We start from the raw sequence: 19,285 nt of genomic DNA on the forward strand, positions 1-19,285 counted from the left end.
ATTGAGAAAGTAGCCTTGACATATACTGACTGCCATGTGTCAAATAGCTAGTGGGAAGCTGCTATACAGCACGGGGAGCTCAACTCTGTGCTCTGTGACGACCTAGAGGGGAGAGATGGGGGGGAGGTAGGAGGGAGGCTCAAGAGAGAGGGGATATACACAGGTGTATAGCTGATTCACGTTGCTGTAAAGCAGAGGCTAACCCAACGTTGTAAAGCAATTTAAAAAAATGGAAGAAAACGAAGCACCCCTGTGGTACTCTCCTCGCTCTCCCAGCCTCTGCTCTACTGCTGTGCTGTCCACACTTCCTCCTCCAGCCGCAAGGGGCAGTGTCCTTTCTCTAAACATGACCTCTTCTTTTTCACCCCTGCCCTCTTACTCCAGTGGTTCCCTCCATCTGTTACACTCTGCTCATCCCTGTCTATTCTATACACAGAAATCCTACCCATCTGGAAGGACCCTCCTCCACAACCCTCTCCCGATCCCCTCCCCCACCTGGTCCTGCTGAATTAGACATTCACTCTCCCTCCCACGGACTCCTGGGATCCTTTCTGCGTGTGTCCTCTCTTGGGATTTATCATCCAGGATTGGCATTCTGCAACCATACAGCCTCTCTTTCTGACTGGGCTCAGCATTTTTATGTGAATCTGCCAGTGCTGGGTCTTGGGACATCACAGTCTTGACTCTTAAGGGGCCAGCAGTGTAGCTGGTTGGAAAGGACACCACTACGGATGATTGTAGCTTCCCCATCAGTATCTGGGCTGGGGCTGCTGCTGCTCTGTGCTGCTTTGGGCCTGACAAGATCTAGGTTTCAGATATAACTCAGACATTTATTGTGCTATCTCTCTCGCAGTCTCAGTTGCCTCATCTGTAAAATGGGAACAAGCCCATTTCTCTTACAAGCTGCTCATGTCCCTGAACCTGTAGCCCAGGGAACTCACATGCCCTCTTGTTCTTAAAGCCCATTGAGTTCAGAAGGGGTCCCCTTTTAGAACCTACTAGGCTATCAGGTTCCTGCTTCCTAATGCCCTCAAGGGGAGGAGGTGAAATGCGCTGCCTCGATGAGAGCTGAGACTTTGCTCTTCAGGGTAAAAGCTTCAGTGACAAACTGGAAATTCATGGGGCCTGGCTCTGTTTCTTCTCAGCACTAGGAGGCTTCCTACCTCAGTGGACCAAAGGCTCGGAGAGGCCCTCTGCAAACCCCACACCGGAGTTTCTGGGACATCAAATGGTCTTGAAAACCAACTGGCTTAATTATTTCAATATACATATATTAGACTCATGTGGATTAAATTTCTCTGAAAATACACAAGGGCTTAAAGAGCAGGGGCAGAGAATACTCAGCCCGAGAGGAATTTGTTTTCTCTCTTTCTTTTTGTGTGTCTGTGAGTGTTGTTATTGTTGCTGAAACCGAGGCATGTGGAAAACGGTTCAAGATGTGTGTGGCGCTGGTTTACAGTTGGTTCTGCCGAGTCTGGGTTTGCGATGGGAATGTAGGGGCAGGAAATGGAAGGTTAAGAGGGTAAAGTGGCGGCCCACTAGGTCTGTCCCTTTGTCTTCTTAACATTTACATCAGGGTCTGGTGCCCTTGACCTTCAAGGAGGCTCACAGCCTGATAAATGAGGCCAGACCTCAGTGGTACCTGAGGTCAGAGGCAACTAATGAGTGTATCTCTGGGGCTGGTAGTGCTGGGCCTGGATTTCTGGGCAGGGGCTGGAGGGTGATGTCATTTCCCAGTGGCATCTCCCTGCGCTCAGTGGAGATGGTGGTCTTCAGTCTCCCAGGGAGTTCTTTAAAACACAGATTCTCTGGCCCCACTGCAGGCTCAGGAGATACAGACTGAGGTCTGCCAGCTCCACCTCAAGGGCCAGAAGCTGGGTCCACACCCGGGAGACAGAAGCGCCTGGGTCAGAGAGAGTCTCTTGATCAAGTTACCAGGGGCCTGATTTTAGATCTGGCTATTTTCTGGGTGCAAGCAACCCCATCCTCCACTTCCTACTTTGCTGATCACAAAATGCATTCTTTGGTTGGTATTTTTTGATCTTTCCTAGCACCCTGAGGGAGAAGGCAATGGCAACCCCCTTCAGTGTTCTTGCCTGGGGAAATCCCAGGGACGGGGGAGCCTGATAGGCTGCCATCTATGGGGTCGCACAGAGTCGGACACGACTGAAGTGACTTAGCAGCAGCAGCAGCAGCAGCAGCAGCACCCTGAGATAGGTCCTTTCATATGTACTTTGTGTGAGAGCAAACAGAGGCGTTTGCTGAGAGGAGGAGGCTGAGAGAGCTTCTCCCAAGGTCTCCGTCCAAGTGCCAATCTTTGGTCTTCAGACCCCTGCTTCTGTCCTTCCTTTGAGGTGCCTCCTGGCATGAACGTCAAACAACAGGCACCACTGAAGTCGTCCCTGTGCGTATCTGCCAGCCAGTGTCCCACAAACGACACAAACATTGACCTCTCTTTTCCCATTATTAACATCCACAGGACCTTACATCTGGATAAAACTCTTGGAATGCTGCCTACAGGATGAGAAAAATGGGGGTCAGGGGAGCAAGAGAGGGGAAGCACCCGAGTAGGATATGCAGTGGAGCCCATGCAAGTGAGAACAGGGATTCCTGAAAGGGTCTGTGTGCTCCTGTCTGTTCTGCAGGAGGTGCAGCTCCCTGGGTCTCCAAGGCCTCTCTGTATCTCTCAGTTCAGTTGTGGCAGAAAGCACGCTCAGGGCCAGTGGCTGCAGTGCAGCTCTCTCCCAGGATGCTTCCGGCTGCACTCAGACCAGCAAGAGCGACCTCGTGTCAATTCTGTTGTGCCATTCTGCTCATCTGAGCCCAACTTCCAAGACCTCATTCAGTGTTCCTCTTCTATGAAGCCCTCCCAAAGACTTTAGCCACAGAGATTTCTCCTTGCAAACTCTGGCTGAATTTCTGCTGTGAGCAAGACATCTGGCTAGCTGCTCGCAGCCACAGGGAGATGAGACTAGTATTCGATAAGTGAGGGGAGCCCTGGGCCTAAATGACTCCAACACAAGGTAGAAAGAGACTCGGGCCGTCAGAGAGAGAGGGCTTGGGCAGGGTAAGGCCATTTTAGGCTGGGAGAAGGATCCAGAAAGCCTTCATGGAGAAAGTGGTCTTACAAAGATGAACATAATTAACACCAGGCTGTATTTTGTCTTGCACTGTTTTTTAATTTTTTCAAGGATTTTAGTGTCAATTCTTCAACTAGCCTGTGAGTTATTTAAGAGTAAAACTAAGTCTTACTCATACCAATATTTTGCAGAGTCTAGTAAAACATATTAACAGAAGCTTAATAAACAAATATTGGTCAAAACAAATTCCATCTTAGAAAAGCCAGTTCCAATTAATCTTTAACTCTTCATACCATGTAAAGGATATGGATGTTGTACTTTCCTGTACAGTAGAAATTAACAGTATATTGTAAGTCAACTATACTTCAAAAAGATAAATATTAAAAAAAGAATATAGATGATGTGCCTTTTATGTCTGGGCTGGCTGAGAGAGGTTCAAACCATTCATTCAATCTTTAAAAGTATGTTCTTTTGAACTTCATATCCCTGATTTCTGTAAGACAATAAAGTAGACAGTTACTATCCATCTGATAAAAGTTATAAAAAGAAAATATATATTTCTATGGGTACAACTAATCTAGTGATGGGAAGGGATGGTCAGAGAAGGTATCTCAGGGAAAGTGATATTTAAGTTGATTAAAGAATGTGAAAGAGGACTTTGAATTCCAGCCATTAACAACTATGAAAGCTAGATAAAATATATGAAACAATTATATTCAGGTACCAACCAGCAGTCAATACAGAGCTCAGTACTTGAATAAAGGGAAGCACAGGCTCTAAACCCACATCCACTCAGCTTTCTCGATGAGGGTACTTTTCCTGCTGCAGCACAGGGAACAAGAGTCCAGACAGAGAACAGCAGACTCGCTGGGTGGAGGAAACAGGGATTGGAATGGGGACTGAAAAAATGACCAGGATTTGGTGTGAGCAGGTAGAAAGGAGACAATCACAGAAGAAAAAGGCCCCCAAACTCTGCTAACATTTTCCATCAGGGTCCTTGGATGACCCCTAAGCTGTGCATGTATGGTGTGAGATTCTGGAAAATTTATCAGAGAAGTGGGGCAGAGATTTTAGAGGCTTCCCAGTACTTGGGAGATGTTGGGGTTCATGCCTAGTCAAAAATAAATTTTAATGAATGCTGTGGGCTTTCAGCTGAGATCCCCCCAAATTCATGCCTTAGGAGTAAAGACTGCGCCTTAGGAGTAAGTGAAAGAAAGTGTTAATCGCTCAGTCGTGTCCAGCTCTTTGTGACCCCAAGGACTGTAGCCTGCCAATCCCCTCTGTTCATAGAATTCTCCAGGCAAAAATTCTGGAGTAGGTAGCCATTCCCTTCCCCAGGGGATCTTCCTGACCCAGAAGCCGAACCTGGGTTTCCTGCTTTGCTGCAGACTGTTTACCGTCTGAACCATCAGGGAAGCACCCTAGGAGTAAGGGCAAAACTAGATGATACCTGCCCTAACCAAGGCCCAAACGAAGCTGTGGTGAATTCTAGGTGGTTTCACCAGTGTTCTAATTGCCTATCAGAGCAAAATGTAGCATTATCTAAAGGAGGGTAACAATCTATAGCTTCTACTGTGTACTAGTCGCAATATTCTGCACAGAATTAAAAAATATACACTAAACAGGCAAAGAATCAGGAAAAAGTGACTGGTAACCATAACGTAGAATAGTCACTAGAAACAGAGCCAGAGATGATCCAGATATTGGAGTTAGCCAGGGTTTTCAAAATAACTGTTATTAATATGTTTTAAAAAATAGAGTAAAAGATGGACAAATGGGAGAAAGATTATTTTAATAGAATTAGAGTCTATAAAAAATCAAACAGGGATTCAGGAATTACAAAATAAAACATGTAATTAAGAATACATTGGATATAAAAATTTTTTTTTAAAGAATACATTGGGTGCATTTAGCTGCACAATGTACCTCATGAATATATGAGGTATACAATATACATAGAAACAAAGTTCCTGAGAATATGTCAATGAATAGAATCACACACACACACAAACACACACACACACATGAATACATGGTGTCCAAGTAAAGTTTATCCCAGGAATAAAAATTGGGCTTAATATTTAAAAAATCAATCTATAGATATAATTAACATTATTAACAGAATAAAGAAGAACCACATAACATCTCAATCTTTGCAGGAAAAAAATGATAAAATTCCACAACTATTTATATAACACACACAAATAAACCTCAGAAAACTAGGAATAGAAGAAAACCTCCTTAATCTGATGATATCACAACAAACAAACGAATAAACTATAGTTAACATCTTATTTAATTATGAAATATAGTCTTCCCTTTAAGAAGGGAAATAAGAAAAGCACGTTCAGTATCACAACTTCTATTCAACCTAGAACTGCACATCCTAGCTACTGCAATTAGGCAAGAAACAGAAATAAAAGCTATGAAGATTAGAAAAGAAGAAATGAAACTACAATTAATTCAGATGATCTGCTTGTATACATAAAAATATGTAAGAATCTACACATGATAGAAATAAATGAGTTTAGTAAAATTGCTGGATATAATGTAAATACACAAAAATCAGTTATATTTTACTGTACTAGCAAAAGATTGGAAAATGAAATAAAAGCATTCCAATTTTAAAAAAGAACAGTCCCTTTTAATTAACATAAAACTCCAAGTACCTAGGAACCAAAGTAATAACAGATATGCAAGAATTTTACACTGAAAATTTCAAAGCCCTATTAAGAGGAGAAATTTTAAAAACTAAGTAAGTGAAGGTATATACATGTTCATAGATTGGAAGACTCAGTATTGGTAAGACTTCATTTCTCCACAAATTGATCTACAAATTCAACATAATCCCAATCAAAATGTCAGCAAGTTTGATGAGGGGAAATTGACAAGCTGATTCTAAAATTCATAGGAAAACACAGAAGACCTAGTATAACCAAAACAATCTTGTCAAAGAGGAACAAATGTGAAGAATTCACATTACCTAACTTCAAGACTTTCTCTGAAGCTACAGTAACCAAGGCAGCTTTCTATTTTATAGATTAAAATAGAGGCTAGAAATAGACCCATACGTATAGGGGTCACCTGATTTTCAACAAAGACGACACTACAATTCAGTGGGAAAATAGTCTTTTAAGAAATGGTGCTAGATCAACTGGATATCCATATTTTAAATAAAAAAAAAACCATCTTTGACTTTTATCTCGCATCTCACACAAAAATTTATTTGAGATGAACCACTGACTTAAATGAGAAAACAAAAACATCAAACTTCTGGAAGGAAAAAGAGGAAAGTATCTTCATGATCTTGAGAGAAGCAAACATTTCTTAAATGGGATACACAAGACACACTATAAAAAGAGTGATAAATTAGACTTTATTAAAGAACTTCTGTTCATAAAAAGACACCTCTAAGGAAATGAAAATGCAAGCTACAGACGGGGGGAGTTCTTCGCAATGCTTTTCTCTGACAAAGAATTTGTATATAGAATATACATATTTTTAAAGTTTTATAAATTATTAAGAAAAACACACACAACACAATTTTAAAAATGGGCAAAAGACTGAATCAGACACATCATAAAATAGGATACCCAAATGGCCAATAAATTCACAAAAAGTTACTCAACATTGTTAGTCATTAGAGAAATGCCAGTTAAACCCACCATGAGATACTACTGGGTTGGTACAAAAGTAATTGTGGTTGTTACATTGTTGAACCTTGCTGTTTGATATTGAAATAAATAAATGGGGTGTGTGTGAAAATGTCCTACAAATGATTTGTAGTGATGGCTACACAACTTCGTAAATTTCAGAAGAAATCACTGAACTGACGCTTGAAATGAGTAAATTATATAACATGTACAATATAATCCAACAGTTATATTAGACATAGGAGGCTGACCCTTCCTGCCTCCTGACTGCCCCCGCCCCAGGGAGGTCCTCTCCCCACACTTAGCCTTCTCTCGCTTCCCTTTGCCCCACTGCGGCCTCTGTTTCAGCTTTGAGCACACACATCCATCCTTGCAGAGACACCCCACCTTCCACAGCTCTCCCAATAGCCACAACCAGAAGCGCTGCCCCCGCTGATGAGAGCCTGGGGCCCTGAGAGGGGATGAGAGGGGGTGATTACTGGTTCTTGGTGCCTGCTGCCTGCGTTGTCCCATAACCAGAAAAAAGAGGGTGTTCATTCCCATTTCTCAGATGAGAAGATGGAGGCCTACGAAGGGGATGCTCATGGTTTCAAAGACAGGGCAGATCCTAGGCAGCTCCTGACCTGCCAGGATAGGAAGTCAAGGCCCTGGGAAGGGGGGCATTTGCATGCGAGGGCCTGTGCTGTCAGCCCATGGGGGGCCTGGGTGGGGGGAGGTGCAGGGCTGTGAAGGGGGGGCGGGGGAGGGGTGGCAGCTCTCACTCACCACTTCCTGCCGCTGATGTCATGCTGCTGCACCGTGTAGCCAAAGAAGGCGGCCCTGGAGCCAGGGATGACTCGGGGCTTCTTGGTGTCCATGTTGAAGGTGGCTGTGAACCCTGAGAGGGGAGGAGAGAGGTCAGGTAGGCGGATATCCTGGTCCCAGGGCCATGACTGGCAACCCCCAGCAGATCACCTACCTTGGAGGGTCTTGGCTGTGGATGGAGTAAGCTCCTCTATCCTTGGGGAGCTCCCAGTGTTGGTTAACATAGCCCCTGTTTGGGAAGCCAACAATCTGATGGGAAAGGCCCAGCCCCTGCCCTGGGGGGAGCCAATCTGATAGGGGAGGTACAGGTCTAAAGCCTCCTCTTAGAAACCAGGCAGGTCTGAAGGGTAAGACCTTGTCCTTCCCCGAAAGAATCCCTGGTCTCACAAGGAAGGGACAGTGCCTGTCCTCCTCCATCTCTCCTTTCTCTAACTCTGCTTCTAACTTCTGCTGGTCTCCTCTTGCGTGTTTTTTTTTTTTTTTTTCCTGTCTTTTCCCTCCCCTCTCCTCCTCCTCTCTCTACTCCTTCTCCCTTCTTTCACCTCCAACTGCTAAGTAGTCAGGGAGCTGACTTCCCACCTCTCTTGCCATCCCCTTTGCCCCAGCCAGGCCTGGGGTCCTAGTGGCCATGGCTCCAGTTCTGCTGGCTGACCCTCTCCTTCTGAATCCACCTGCAAAGCTCCACCTGGCTTCAGCCGGGGCCACTGCTCAGCTGCAGCAGCCAAGGCACAGCAGGCAAAGTCCCGTAAAACCCTTTCACCTTGGCCCCTGGTTGGTCAATTAACTGATTCTGCTTAGTGGAAAGCCTTGGGGCAATTGGACACGACTTAGTGACTGAACAACAACAACAATTAATAGAGCACAGCAGACAGAATATCATTGCCATTCCTCTCATGTGTTGACCATTATTGCCTTATTTACAAAGCCCAGCCACGAATGAACTTATCAGCCTGGTCAGCAGCAGGCAGCCCTGGGGAAGAGGGCCCGATCAGGTGAGCACAGGAGGATGAAGGATCACTGGTCCTTGGCCAATGTGGGCACGTCACAGAGCAGAGAGAGACACTGGTGTTACCTGCGGAACTCTCCAACTCTGCCCCAGAAATGGTGCATGCACACGCATGTGTGCACATCCAGAGAGGCACATATGTGCACGCACACATGCCCACACACATACATGCACAGGCCATACACATTCCCTGACTGCAGGGGAAATACTTCAATCTGGCTCCCCGGGGCCCCCTGGAAATGTCCCCTGGTGGTCCGTGGTCCTCCCATTCTTGTACCCAAGCCCAGCAGAGTGAGGGGACCCTGAGCAAGAGGCAGCTGTGCCTGGCAGTCAGGAAATCCAGACCCACCCCACCACTCCCAGGCCGGCAGGGAGGTGAGGACCAGTGAAGTCAAGAGTGTACATTGTGTCTTCAAGGTCTTCTCTACTATCAGTGCATCTTGGGTGAACATGGCCGGAAGGATCCTTCCAAGACCTGCTGGATCCCGTGACTCCAGCTGCATACCCTCCATTGGGTTCCCACCAACCCACAGTCAAAGCCAAACTCCTTACCTGCCAGGCCCTGTGATTCCCCAAAGGAACCCCAGCTGGCTCCCTCAGCCCCTCATTTACTCTTGCCCCCCTTCCTTCTGCTGTAACCACACTGTTCCCTTTCCTGTTACTAGAATGTGTCAGACCTGTCCCTGCTCAGCGTCTTTGCCCTGGCTGCCTTTCCTTCTGCCTGGATGCTCCTCCCTGAGTTACTAGCAGGGCTCACTCCCCCACATCATTAGGGTCCCTGTTTCAATGTCATCTTGTCCATCACTAGGACACCCTGTCACTCTCATCTCCCTTCTTCATTTGTCTTCATAGCACTTATCCCTAACATGTTACAGAGTTATCTGATTGTCACACAGCTGATATTTCATAATATTCATATGTCCTCTAAGTGCCAAGAGACACTGCCCAGTGTCATATACTTAGTGCCTTGAATCAAGATCTAGGTCATGGTCAGTGGTCAATAGATACTGATGGAACGCTTAGAGACCAGGACCTGCATTTGTCTGGGATGCTGTCTCCCCTCAATGAGGAACAGGAGGGAAAATATTTACTGAGCACTAATATATTCCTGGCACTATTCTAGGTATCTAACCAGTATTTTTATATTACTTATTTAAATCACACACCAACCCCGTGAAATAGATATTATCATATCTCTGGGAGGTTAATTTGCCCCGAATCGCTCGGCTGGGAGGAAGTTAGAGCACTTCCACGATCAGATTGCTTGGGGCACTAGGCTCTGTGTTACCCCTGGGAGAGGGTGCAGGAACATTCTTTTCAGGGAAAGGTGTCTCCTTTCTTGCCCTCAGGTCCCACCTTCTATGTCTTTGGGTTTGGTTGGGGTCAGCAGATGGGAGAGGAGCCAGCGGCCCTGTGCTCCTCCATTCACTCTGAGGGGGCTCCGTTGAGAACGGGTCCTATCTCCCCCAGTACCCACACCCCCAACCCCCTGGGACAAGATTAGCAAAATCTGGCCACAGGGAGAGGGCAAACACTCTCAAGGCCAGGGCATTAGTTACAAAGTACAGGTTTCTTCCTCAAGTTGGCATTTGCTTCTGACCAAGCGAACCAACCAGAGTACGGATTTCCTAAAAGTGATGTCAAGTCTGACACCCTGACCTTGTCTCCTGACAAGATCTCGGGACTGCTCCCCTGATGGTGGATGGCTTTCATTCTCAGGGAATGTACTCTTCTCAGAGACTTATGAACCCCAAGCACCAGCAAAACAAAACAAAATTGTTTCTGATGGGAATCAGCAGGCCGACTGCAGAGACTCCGGGAGCCTGGCTGGGCAGCTGGCCACTTCACTGCCCTTGATATTGATGACAGAGCGGGGAAAATGCCACAATTCCTGGGCTTGCTCTCCTGCGGACTGTGGCCAAAATTACATCAGCTGCTGCTCCCTTTCTCAGAAGCTTATCTTTCTTTTGAAGAAGCATTAGCCAGTCTCAAGAGGGCACTGAATCCTCAGCATGGCGTGCGAGCACCACTGGGTCTCAAACCCACTATCTAGGCCAAGGCGGAGGCCATTGACCCGTTCCCAGGCGGGGTGGCCCCATCCCAGCTGCTGAGGCATGCCGGCCGACACATGTCCAGACCTCCTGTGCTCCCTGGGGAGTGCACGCTAGAGCTTAGGGAGGCTCGGCTGAGCAGCAATGCTGGGCCACTCCACCCTATCCCAGGACTACCCCCCACTGCTGCCACTAGCTTCCCAAGGGTCTTGGGAGAAAATCCACAGTCCCCACCTGGCCCCAGCGCCCTGTGAGCCTCCCTGGCCTCTTGTCAAGTCTTCCTCTGGGTGCCTGTGGCCCAGGCCCTAGGGCTGTCTTTCTGCTCCCATTTGGCTTCCTCCTGTCTTGGGGCCTTCGCACATGCTATTTCTTCTGCCGGAGCCTTTCTGATGAACTCTCCTCAGAGAAGTTCTGATCTTCTGATCTGATCTGCTCTTCTCCTTCAGATCTCAGCACACATGTCCCATTCTTCCACCTCCCCAGGGAGCTCCTCTGACCACCCTCACTCCACCATTACATCAGATCTTGTCTAATGATTTCAACACCCCTTGAATTCACTAACAGGTGACCCGTGACCCCTCCTTTAGAATTACCTGGTTAGTAATTATACAGAGCAGGTACGATCATTTAATTAGTCCAATCTCACCACCAGGACAGTGGTGCCATGAAGGCAAGATGGGGTCTGTGTAGTGATTGCTGGACCCAGCACCGAGGTGGGGGCTGGCCTCAAACACTGCTGAACCACCTGAGGAAACCTCAAAGAGATAAAGTACAAGGTGGCCGCCTGAGTGCCAGGTTGGGAGAGACAGCTGTGGACCAGGGGGTCAGGAAGCCTCTGGAGATATGACCTGGCCTTGAAAGGTGATGTGCAGGAATCAGCGAGGTGGCCCAGAGGCAGGAGTTCATAGTGTGAATGTGGGGCTATCAAAGGAGAAGAGAACAGCCTTTCTGGCCCAAAGTGTCAGGAACGGCCTGGTTCCTCCTGCCCTCCTGCCAGATTCTCTGAGGGTGAAGCCAGGCCTAGAGAAAGCCTGGTCTTGAGTTCGGGGTGGGGGGCTTGTTAGAAGCCTGGCTCCAGCATTCATTCATTAGTGGCTGATCCTGGGCCAGGAGCTACTCCTTTCTGGTCCTCCATTTAGTCATCTATAAAATGGGAATAATAATGCCAACCTCACTGTGTGGGTGACAAGACTGAATGCAGTAACTAACCCGTGGCAGTGCTTGGTCCATGGAAGGTACTCAGCAGATCTTGGAACTGAATCGTTTCCCTGCTGTCTGAGCTGCCCCAGTGCCTCTGCCCATGCTGTCCACCCTGCCTGAAGGCCTTTCTTCCCTTCTTCTCAAGCATCGAGGCTCAGCTCTGATGTCCCCTCTCTACAACATTCAGAGCAACATCCCTCTGGGTGGCTCACTGCCTGTCGCCTTCTATCTTGAATGACAGGAGTTTCCACATCTTCCCTGCTCTCTTCTCCAGCTATACACTATTCAGGGCAACATCCAGGAATGACTTTTTATCTTTTTACCCTGGCCCTATCCTAGGAATATGCAGAGAGACTTGTCTGATGGATTTCTCACCTTCTGAGAACCTGTTCCCAGAATCAGGGCCTGTTGGTCTTTTTCTCCTTAGTTTACTTCCTAGCTCTCTGACTGGTACAGACAGTTCCTTACCATTTAGATAATAATAAGAAAAATTCCAGTGTACATGCACAAAGAATTCACTAGGCACCAGGTACTATGCTAAATGTATTTAATCCTCACAACAACGTTTACATTTATGTATGTATTTTTGGCGGTGCTGGGTCTTCGTGGCTGCATGCGGGCTTTCTCTGGCTGTGGTGAGGGCTTCTCATTGCGGGGGCTTCTCTTTATTGTGGAGCACAAGATCTAGGGTGCGTAGGCTTCAGTCGCTGTGGCACACGGACTTAGTTGCCTACCAGTATGTGGGATCTTCCCGGACCAGGTATCGAAACGATGTCCCCTACATTGGCAGGCAGATTCTTACCCACTGGACCACCAGGGAAACCCCACAGCAGCCTTTTGAAGTAAGTGTATCATTATTCTCACTTTACAGGTGAGGAAGCTGATGCACAAAGAAGGCAGGTAGCTAGGAAGTGGAAGGATGCCCTTGGAGACCTCATGAGTCCTGCCCCCTACCTGCCACCATCAAGTCTTCCTCCCCACTGTGGTCACTTGAGCTCCTCACTGCGGTGGTCTCATCCAGGTTGGTCCTCCTCCCACCTGCCCCTTCTTAAAAACTCACTCATCTTGGGTCCCACACCCTGATTCTGCCCACTAGAGAGCTGACAGTGCATCCCTGATCACAGTAGGTGGAATACACAGGACCAGGTGCACTAGATGGATGCAGCCAGAGTCCCAAGAGCCTTGAAAGTCTGGATGAAGCACCAGAACTGACAGCAGGAGGAAGCTATCCTGGGGAACCCGAGAGTGACCATCTCTCAGGCACCATCCATCTGCCAAGCCTCTGCTCATTCTCTGGGCCCTGCTCTGGGTTGCAGACACACCTGTGTAAGCAAGAGCTTTTGTTTGCCTTGGATGCTGGGAGCTGGGATGGGGGTGACGGAGGATGAAATGTTATCAGAACGCCCTTCCCAGTTCTACATGGGGCCCAGGAATCTTCAGGTCTAAAAGCAAATCCCAGATAGGGAATGGAGGGGGCGTAGCACGGCGGGAGAAAAGACCCTGACTCTGGCCAAGTAAGAAGAAATGGTAATGTGGACCTCCTTCTGCTATAGAAAACACAATCACACATTCCAGCCTGAGTTGAATGAGCTCTAGATGCCTGACTGATTTTCATCCTCTGCATTGCTGCAGCAAATACCAAAAATGTGATGGTTCTGGCTCCGTCATCATCCCAGCTGTCTTTTCCTTCTCTTTGGGGCCATTGTTTCAAAGACAGGAATCTAAGAAGGCAGTGCTAGGTTTGGGAGCATTGCTGGCAAGGCCTGAGTCACCTCCCCATCTCTAGGCCTCTGTAGAAGGCACAGGCGAGATATGAGAGAAGAGATGGGGGGTGGGGAGAATGTGATCCCCTCATCAGAGAGGGTTCTGACCAGGAGGAGAAAGGCCTCCACTGGAGAGGAGGCGGCTGCAGGTAAGGGAGCCCTCTGACTCTGGGGATCCTGCCCTTGGGGGCCTGCAGCCGTCACAGGAGACCTAGTAACTATGCCTTCCCTCTGGAAGCTTCCAGTGGATGGAAATCTGGACCCTGCCCTTGAGAACTGCTGGGGCATCAGGGGAATGATGCTGCACTGTGAGTCTCCTTCTGCCCACACCTCCGTTCACGGAGGGGTTTAGAGAATAGTTAAATGTTGAAGTTAAAACTCAATGCTGAAATCTCGAGAAAGAAGAATGGAACTGGAGGAATCAACCTGCCTGACTTCAGGCTCTACTACAAAGCCACAGTCATCAAGACAGTATGGTACTGGCACAGAGATAGAAATATAGATCAATGGAACAAAATAGAAAGCCCAGAGATAAATCCACACACTTATGGATACCTTACCTTTGACAAAGGAGGCAAGAATATACAATGGAGAAAAGATAATTTCTTTAACAAGTGGTGCTGGGAAAACTAGTCAACCACTTGTAAAAGAATGAAACTAGAACACTTTCTAACACCATACACAAAAATAAACTCAAAATGGATTAAAGATCTAAATGTAAGACCAGAAACTATACAACTCCTAGAGGAGAACATAGGCAAAACACTCTCTGACATAAATCACAGCAAGATCCTCTATGACCCACCTCCCAGAATACTGGAAATAAAAGCAAAAATAAACAAATGGGACATAATTAAAATTAAAAGCTTCTTCACTACAAAGGAAACTATAAGCAAGGTGAAAAGACAGCCTCCAGAATGGGAGAAAATAATAGCAAATGAAGCAACTGACAAAGAATTAATCTCAAAAATATACAAATAACTCCTGCAGCTCAATTCCAGAATCAAAAAATGGGCCAAAGAACTAAACAGACATTTCTCCAAAGAAGACATACAGATGGCTAACAAACATGAAAAGATGCTCAACATCACTCATTATCAGAGAAATGCAAATCAAAACCACAATGAGGTATCATTTCACGCCAGTCAGAATGGCTGTTATCCAAAAGTCTACAAGCAATAAATGCCAGAGAGGGTGTGGAGAAAAGGGAACCCTCTTACACTGTTGGTGGGAATGCAAACTAGTACAGCCACTATGGAGAACAGTGTGGAGATTCCTTAAAAAACTGGAAATAGAACTGCCATACGACCCAGCAGTCCCACTGCTGGGCATACACACCAAGGAAACCAGAATTGAAAGAGACACGTGTATCCCAATGTTCATCGCAGCACTGTTTATAATAGCCAGGACATGGAAGCAACCTAGATGTCCATCAGCAGATGAATGGATAAGAAAGCAGTGGTACATATACACAATGAAGTATTACTCAGCCATTAAAAAGAATACATTTGAATCAGTTCTAATGAGGTGGATGAAACTGGAGCCTATTATACAGAGTGAAGTAAGCCAGAAAGAAAAACACCAATACAGTATACTAACGCAAAATCACTGCAGATGGTGATTGCAGCCATGAAATTAAAAGATGCTTACTCCTTGGAAGGAAAGTTATGACCAACCTAGATAGCATATTCAACAGCAGAGACATTACTTTGCCAACAAAGGTCCATCTTGTCAAGGCTGTGGTTTTTCCTGTGGTCATGTATGATGTGAGAGTTGGACTGTGAAGAAAGCTGAGCGCCGAAGAATTGATGCTTTTGAGTTGTGGTGTTGGAGAAGATTCTTGAGAGTCCCTTGGACTGCAAGGAGATCCAACCAGTCCATCCTGAAGGAGATCAGTCCTGGGTGTTCTTTGGAAGGAATGATGCTAAAGCTGAAACTCCAATACTTTGGCCACCTCGTGTGAAGAGTTGACTCATTGGAAAAGACTCTGATGCTGGGAGGGATTGGGGGCAGGAGGAGAAGGGGACGACAGAGGATGAGATGGCTGGATGGCATCACTGACTCGATGGACGTGAGTCTGGGTGAACTCTGGGAGTTGGTGATGGACAGGGAGGCCTGGCGTGCTGCGATTCATGGGGTTGCAAAGAGTCGGACATGACTGAGCGACTGAACTGAACTGAACTGAACACATATATATGGAATTTAGAAAGATGGTAACAATAACCCTGTATGCGAGACAGCAAAAGAGACACAGATGTATAGAACAGTCTTATGGAGTCTGTGGGAGAGGGAGAGGGTGGGATGATTTGGGAGAATGGCACTGAAACACGTATAATATCATATGTGAAATGAATCACCAGTCCAGGTTCGATGCATGATACAAGAAGCTCAGGGCTGGTGCACTGGGATGACCCAGAGGGATGGTATGGGGAGGGAGGTGGGAGGGGGGTTCAGGATGCGGAACATGTGTACACCCGTGGCAGATTCATGTTGATGTATGGCAAAACCAATACGATATTGTAAAGTAATTAGCCTCCAATTAAAATAAATAAATTTATATTAAAAAAACAAACAAACTCAATGCTGAGCAATGGGACTTCCCTGGTAATTCAGTGGTTAAAAGTCCGCCTGCCAATGCAAGGGACATAGTTTAATCCCTGCTTTGGGAGCATCCCACCTGCTCCAGAGCAACTAAAGCCTGGGTGCCATGACTACTGAGCCTACACGCCTGTGCTCTGCAACAACAGAAGCCACCGCAATGGGAAGCCCGTGTACCATGACTAGAGAGAGTCCTCGCACAGCGATGAAGACCCAGTGAAGCCAATAAATAAGTACATAAAAAAATAAAAGTAAACACCGAGTGTCATGAGTTCCATGCTTCTCCCCATTCCAAGACTCCAAGCCATGTGAAGATAAGGATGGGGTTTTGTTCATCTCTTTATTCCCACTGCAGGGGTTGGGACACAGAGATCCTCAGTAAAATGTGTTGAACTAAAGTAGAAGGTTCAGCTCCACCTAACAACAATAAACAAAGCCTGTGACACCTCCCCACTTAACTCTGGGCTGAGCCATATGAGGCAGAAATGAAAGCTTGCCAGTTTCCACCCGAAATCTTAGGACGCCAACATCTTGTCTGTTTCTGCTTGCTCACTTGCACTTCGGCCATCAATGTGAGAAGTATTCGCTCAGGCTGGCCCACATATCCCAGCAAAAGGAGGAGAAACACTTGGAGCTGAACTCCATAAGCACACCCGGCTGGGGTCAGCTATCCACTCATACGTATGAGCAAGCCCTGTGAGGCCAGCTGGGCTCCCAGTTGAGCTTAGCTTAGGTCAGCTGGACGTCCAGCTGACCCAGACAAGTGAACTAAATAATGATGTGTGTCACTCAGATTTGGTGGGGGTGGGGTGGGGGGGTTATTTTTTACATAGCATTATTGTAGCAACTGGTAACTGACTCAGTCTGGCTCTTAAATGGTGGACAGTCAGGGAGGAGGCAGAACATGAATTACCTATTGGGGACTCATGGTGTTTGGGGTAGTAACTCAGTCATTCCCTTCTCAAGAGCTCACGGGGAGGCCTAGACTGAGCCGGTCAGGAAGCAGGGCGGCCTAGCAAGTGGGTCATGATGTCTCCTTCCTGAGTCACGCGCCAAGCCTTGCAGCTGGGCTGTCCTGCTTCATCGGGACACAGGAATGGCCGACAGGGCAACAGCAGACACATAGATCCCTAGCATCAATTCTAGGGCTCAGGGCCCTTCTGTACCTCGTTTTCTGTCTGTCTCACGGCCATGGGACATGAAACCCACCCCCCAACTCAGACAATTTACCACAGGGCCAAAAATGGTGTGCAACAAACGTGTTATCAGGGAAGGGTCACTTATTAAGATTTTATTCTTAAGAACAAGCAGGGATCTTAAAGATCAAATAGCCTAGAGGTCTCAAAACTTTTTTTTTTTTTTTGGCAGTGAATCCCACCTTTTGAGAACAAAATCTATACATAAGAAGCAGACACAGGAAGCTGAGGCTGGACTTAGGGACAGTGGACAAGGAGTAGCTCCCACCTGCAGGAACAGTCCTAAGACAGTTCTTTGAACCCTAGGGTATCCTGGAACATAGTTTGAGAACCACCTAATTGTATTTAAGACCCTTGCTGATACCAGTGAGAGAACTCAGGCTAGAAAAGGGGTGGGGATCTACCTAAGGTCATGAGCTTTTCTTTTTCATGCCCATCTTTATTCACCACCATTCCCTCCATATAACCCTCCTCTACAATCTTTCAATTCCACAAATGTCTATTTGGGGCTACGAAGCTCCAGGTTTCATGCTGGGAATCGGGGACACCAAGTCAAGTAAGACATGACCTATGGTCTTCAGAGTCTGCAGCCACATGGGGGAGCCAATAGCCATGCCTGCATGTCACCAGAGCCCAAAGTGAAGCCCTGCAAAGGTTGGACCAGGGCACAGGGTGATCTGCATTCAAATCTCAGCTTGGTTGCTACATTTGCCTAGTAGCCACAGAGAGTCACTATGCCTTTCTGGGCCTCCGTGTCCCCCTCTGTCAAATGAGAGGGTCCTACAACCTTCTACCTAAGGCCCAACCTCGGCACACGTCAGAGAGATTCTCTAGAGCAAACACACAACCAGCTTCCAGTTGTCGACACGCAAGCATCTGTCTTGAGTCTCTGCAAACAGAACTGGAGGCCAGGCTATGTGGAGGAATGCAAGCTCATCTTAATGTTGGCTGAAGCCAAACACACTTAGGAAGGGAACTCTCCAGGCAAAACTGATTATATTTTGCATTCCCAAGCCAAAGGGGGAGAACTGAATAAAACTGTCATCTAACGCTCTACATTATCCAGGCCCACGTCTCATTCTCCTTGCTTGAACCATGGAGACCTGGCCCCAGGGCCCTACTTCCCTGGCTGAGGTTTCTGGGCACACCCAGGTATCAAAGGGACGGAGGCCTTAGTATGGGTCCAGGCAATGTGGTCCTCTTTTCAAGAAAGCCCAGCTATGCCCTGGAGTTGGACCGTGTTGCTAAAACCTCAGTGAGAAAATTTATTTATTTATTAAAATATTTATTTTTGGTTATTCTGGGTCTTTGTTGCAGCATGTGGGATCCAGTTCCCTGACCAGGGTTTGAACCCAGTCCCCCTACATTGTGAGCATGGAGTCTTAGCCATTGGACCACCAGGGAAGTCCATCAGTGAGGAAATTTAGAGCAAATGGGTAGGGAACATAGTTCCCTTCAGACTCCTCTTATTTCAAAACTTGAGGATGCCAGTTCAGTTCAGTTCAGTCGCTCAGTCGTGCCCAACTCTTTGCAACCCCATGAATCGCAGCACACCAGGCCTCCCTGTCCATCGCCAACTCCTGGAGTTCACTCAGATTCACATCCATCGAGTCAGTGATGCCATCCAACCATTTCATCCTCTGTCGTCCCCTTCTCCTCTTGCCCCCAACCCCTCCCAGCATCAGAGTCTTTTCCAATGAGTCAACTCTTCGCATGAGGTGGCCAAAGTACTGGAGTTTCAGCTTTAGCATCATTCCTTCCAAAGAAATCCCAGGACTGATCTCCTTCAGAATGGACTGGTTGGATCTCCTTGCAGTCCAAGGGACTCTCAAGAGTCTTCCAACACCACAGTTCAAAAGCATCAATTCTTTGGTTCTCAGCTTTCTTCACAGTCCAATTCTCACATCCATACATGACCACTGGAAAAACCATAG

General features: G+C 47.0%; 1 protein-coding gene across 2 annotated transcripts in view; it reads right to left on the reverse strand.

Annotated features, from left to right (window-relative positions):
- The window catches only part of ITGA11 (integrin subunit alpha 11), a 133,243-nt gene that overhangs the window by 86,354 nt on the left and 27,604 nt on the right, over positions 1–19,285 (reverse strand). For both annotated transcript variants that reach the window (XM_002690525.6, XM_059890771.1), the window contains exon 2: positions 7,499–7,610. In XM_002690525.6, coding sequence (XP_002690571.2) covers positions 7,499–7,610 — 112 coding nt within the window. The remainder of the gene's footprint in view (positions 1–7,498; positions 7,611–19,285) is intronic.

This window comes from Bos taurus, chromosome 10, assembly GCF_002263795.3.
Source record: "Bos taurus isolate L1 Dominette 01449 registration number 42190680 breed Hereford chromosome 10, ARS-UCD2.0, whole genome shotgun sequence".
NCBI lineage: Eukaryota > Metazoa > Chordata > Mammalia > Artiodactyla > Bovidae > Bos > Bos taurus.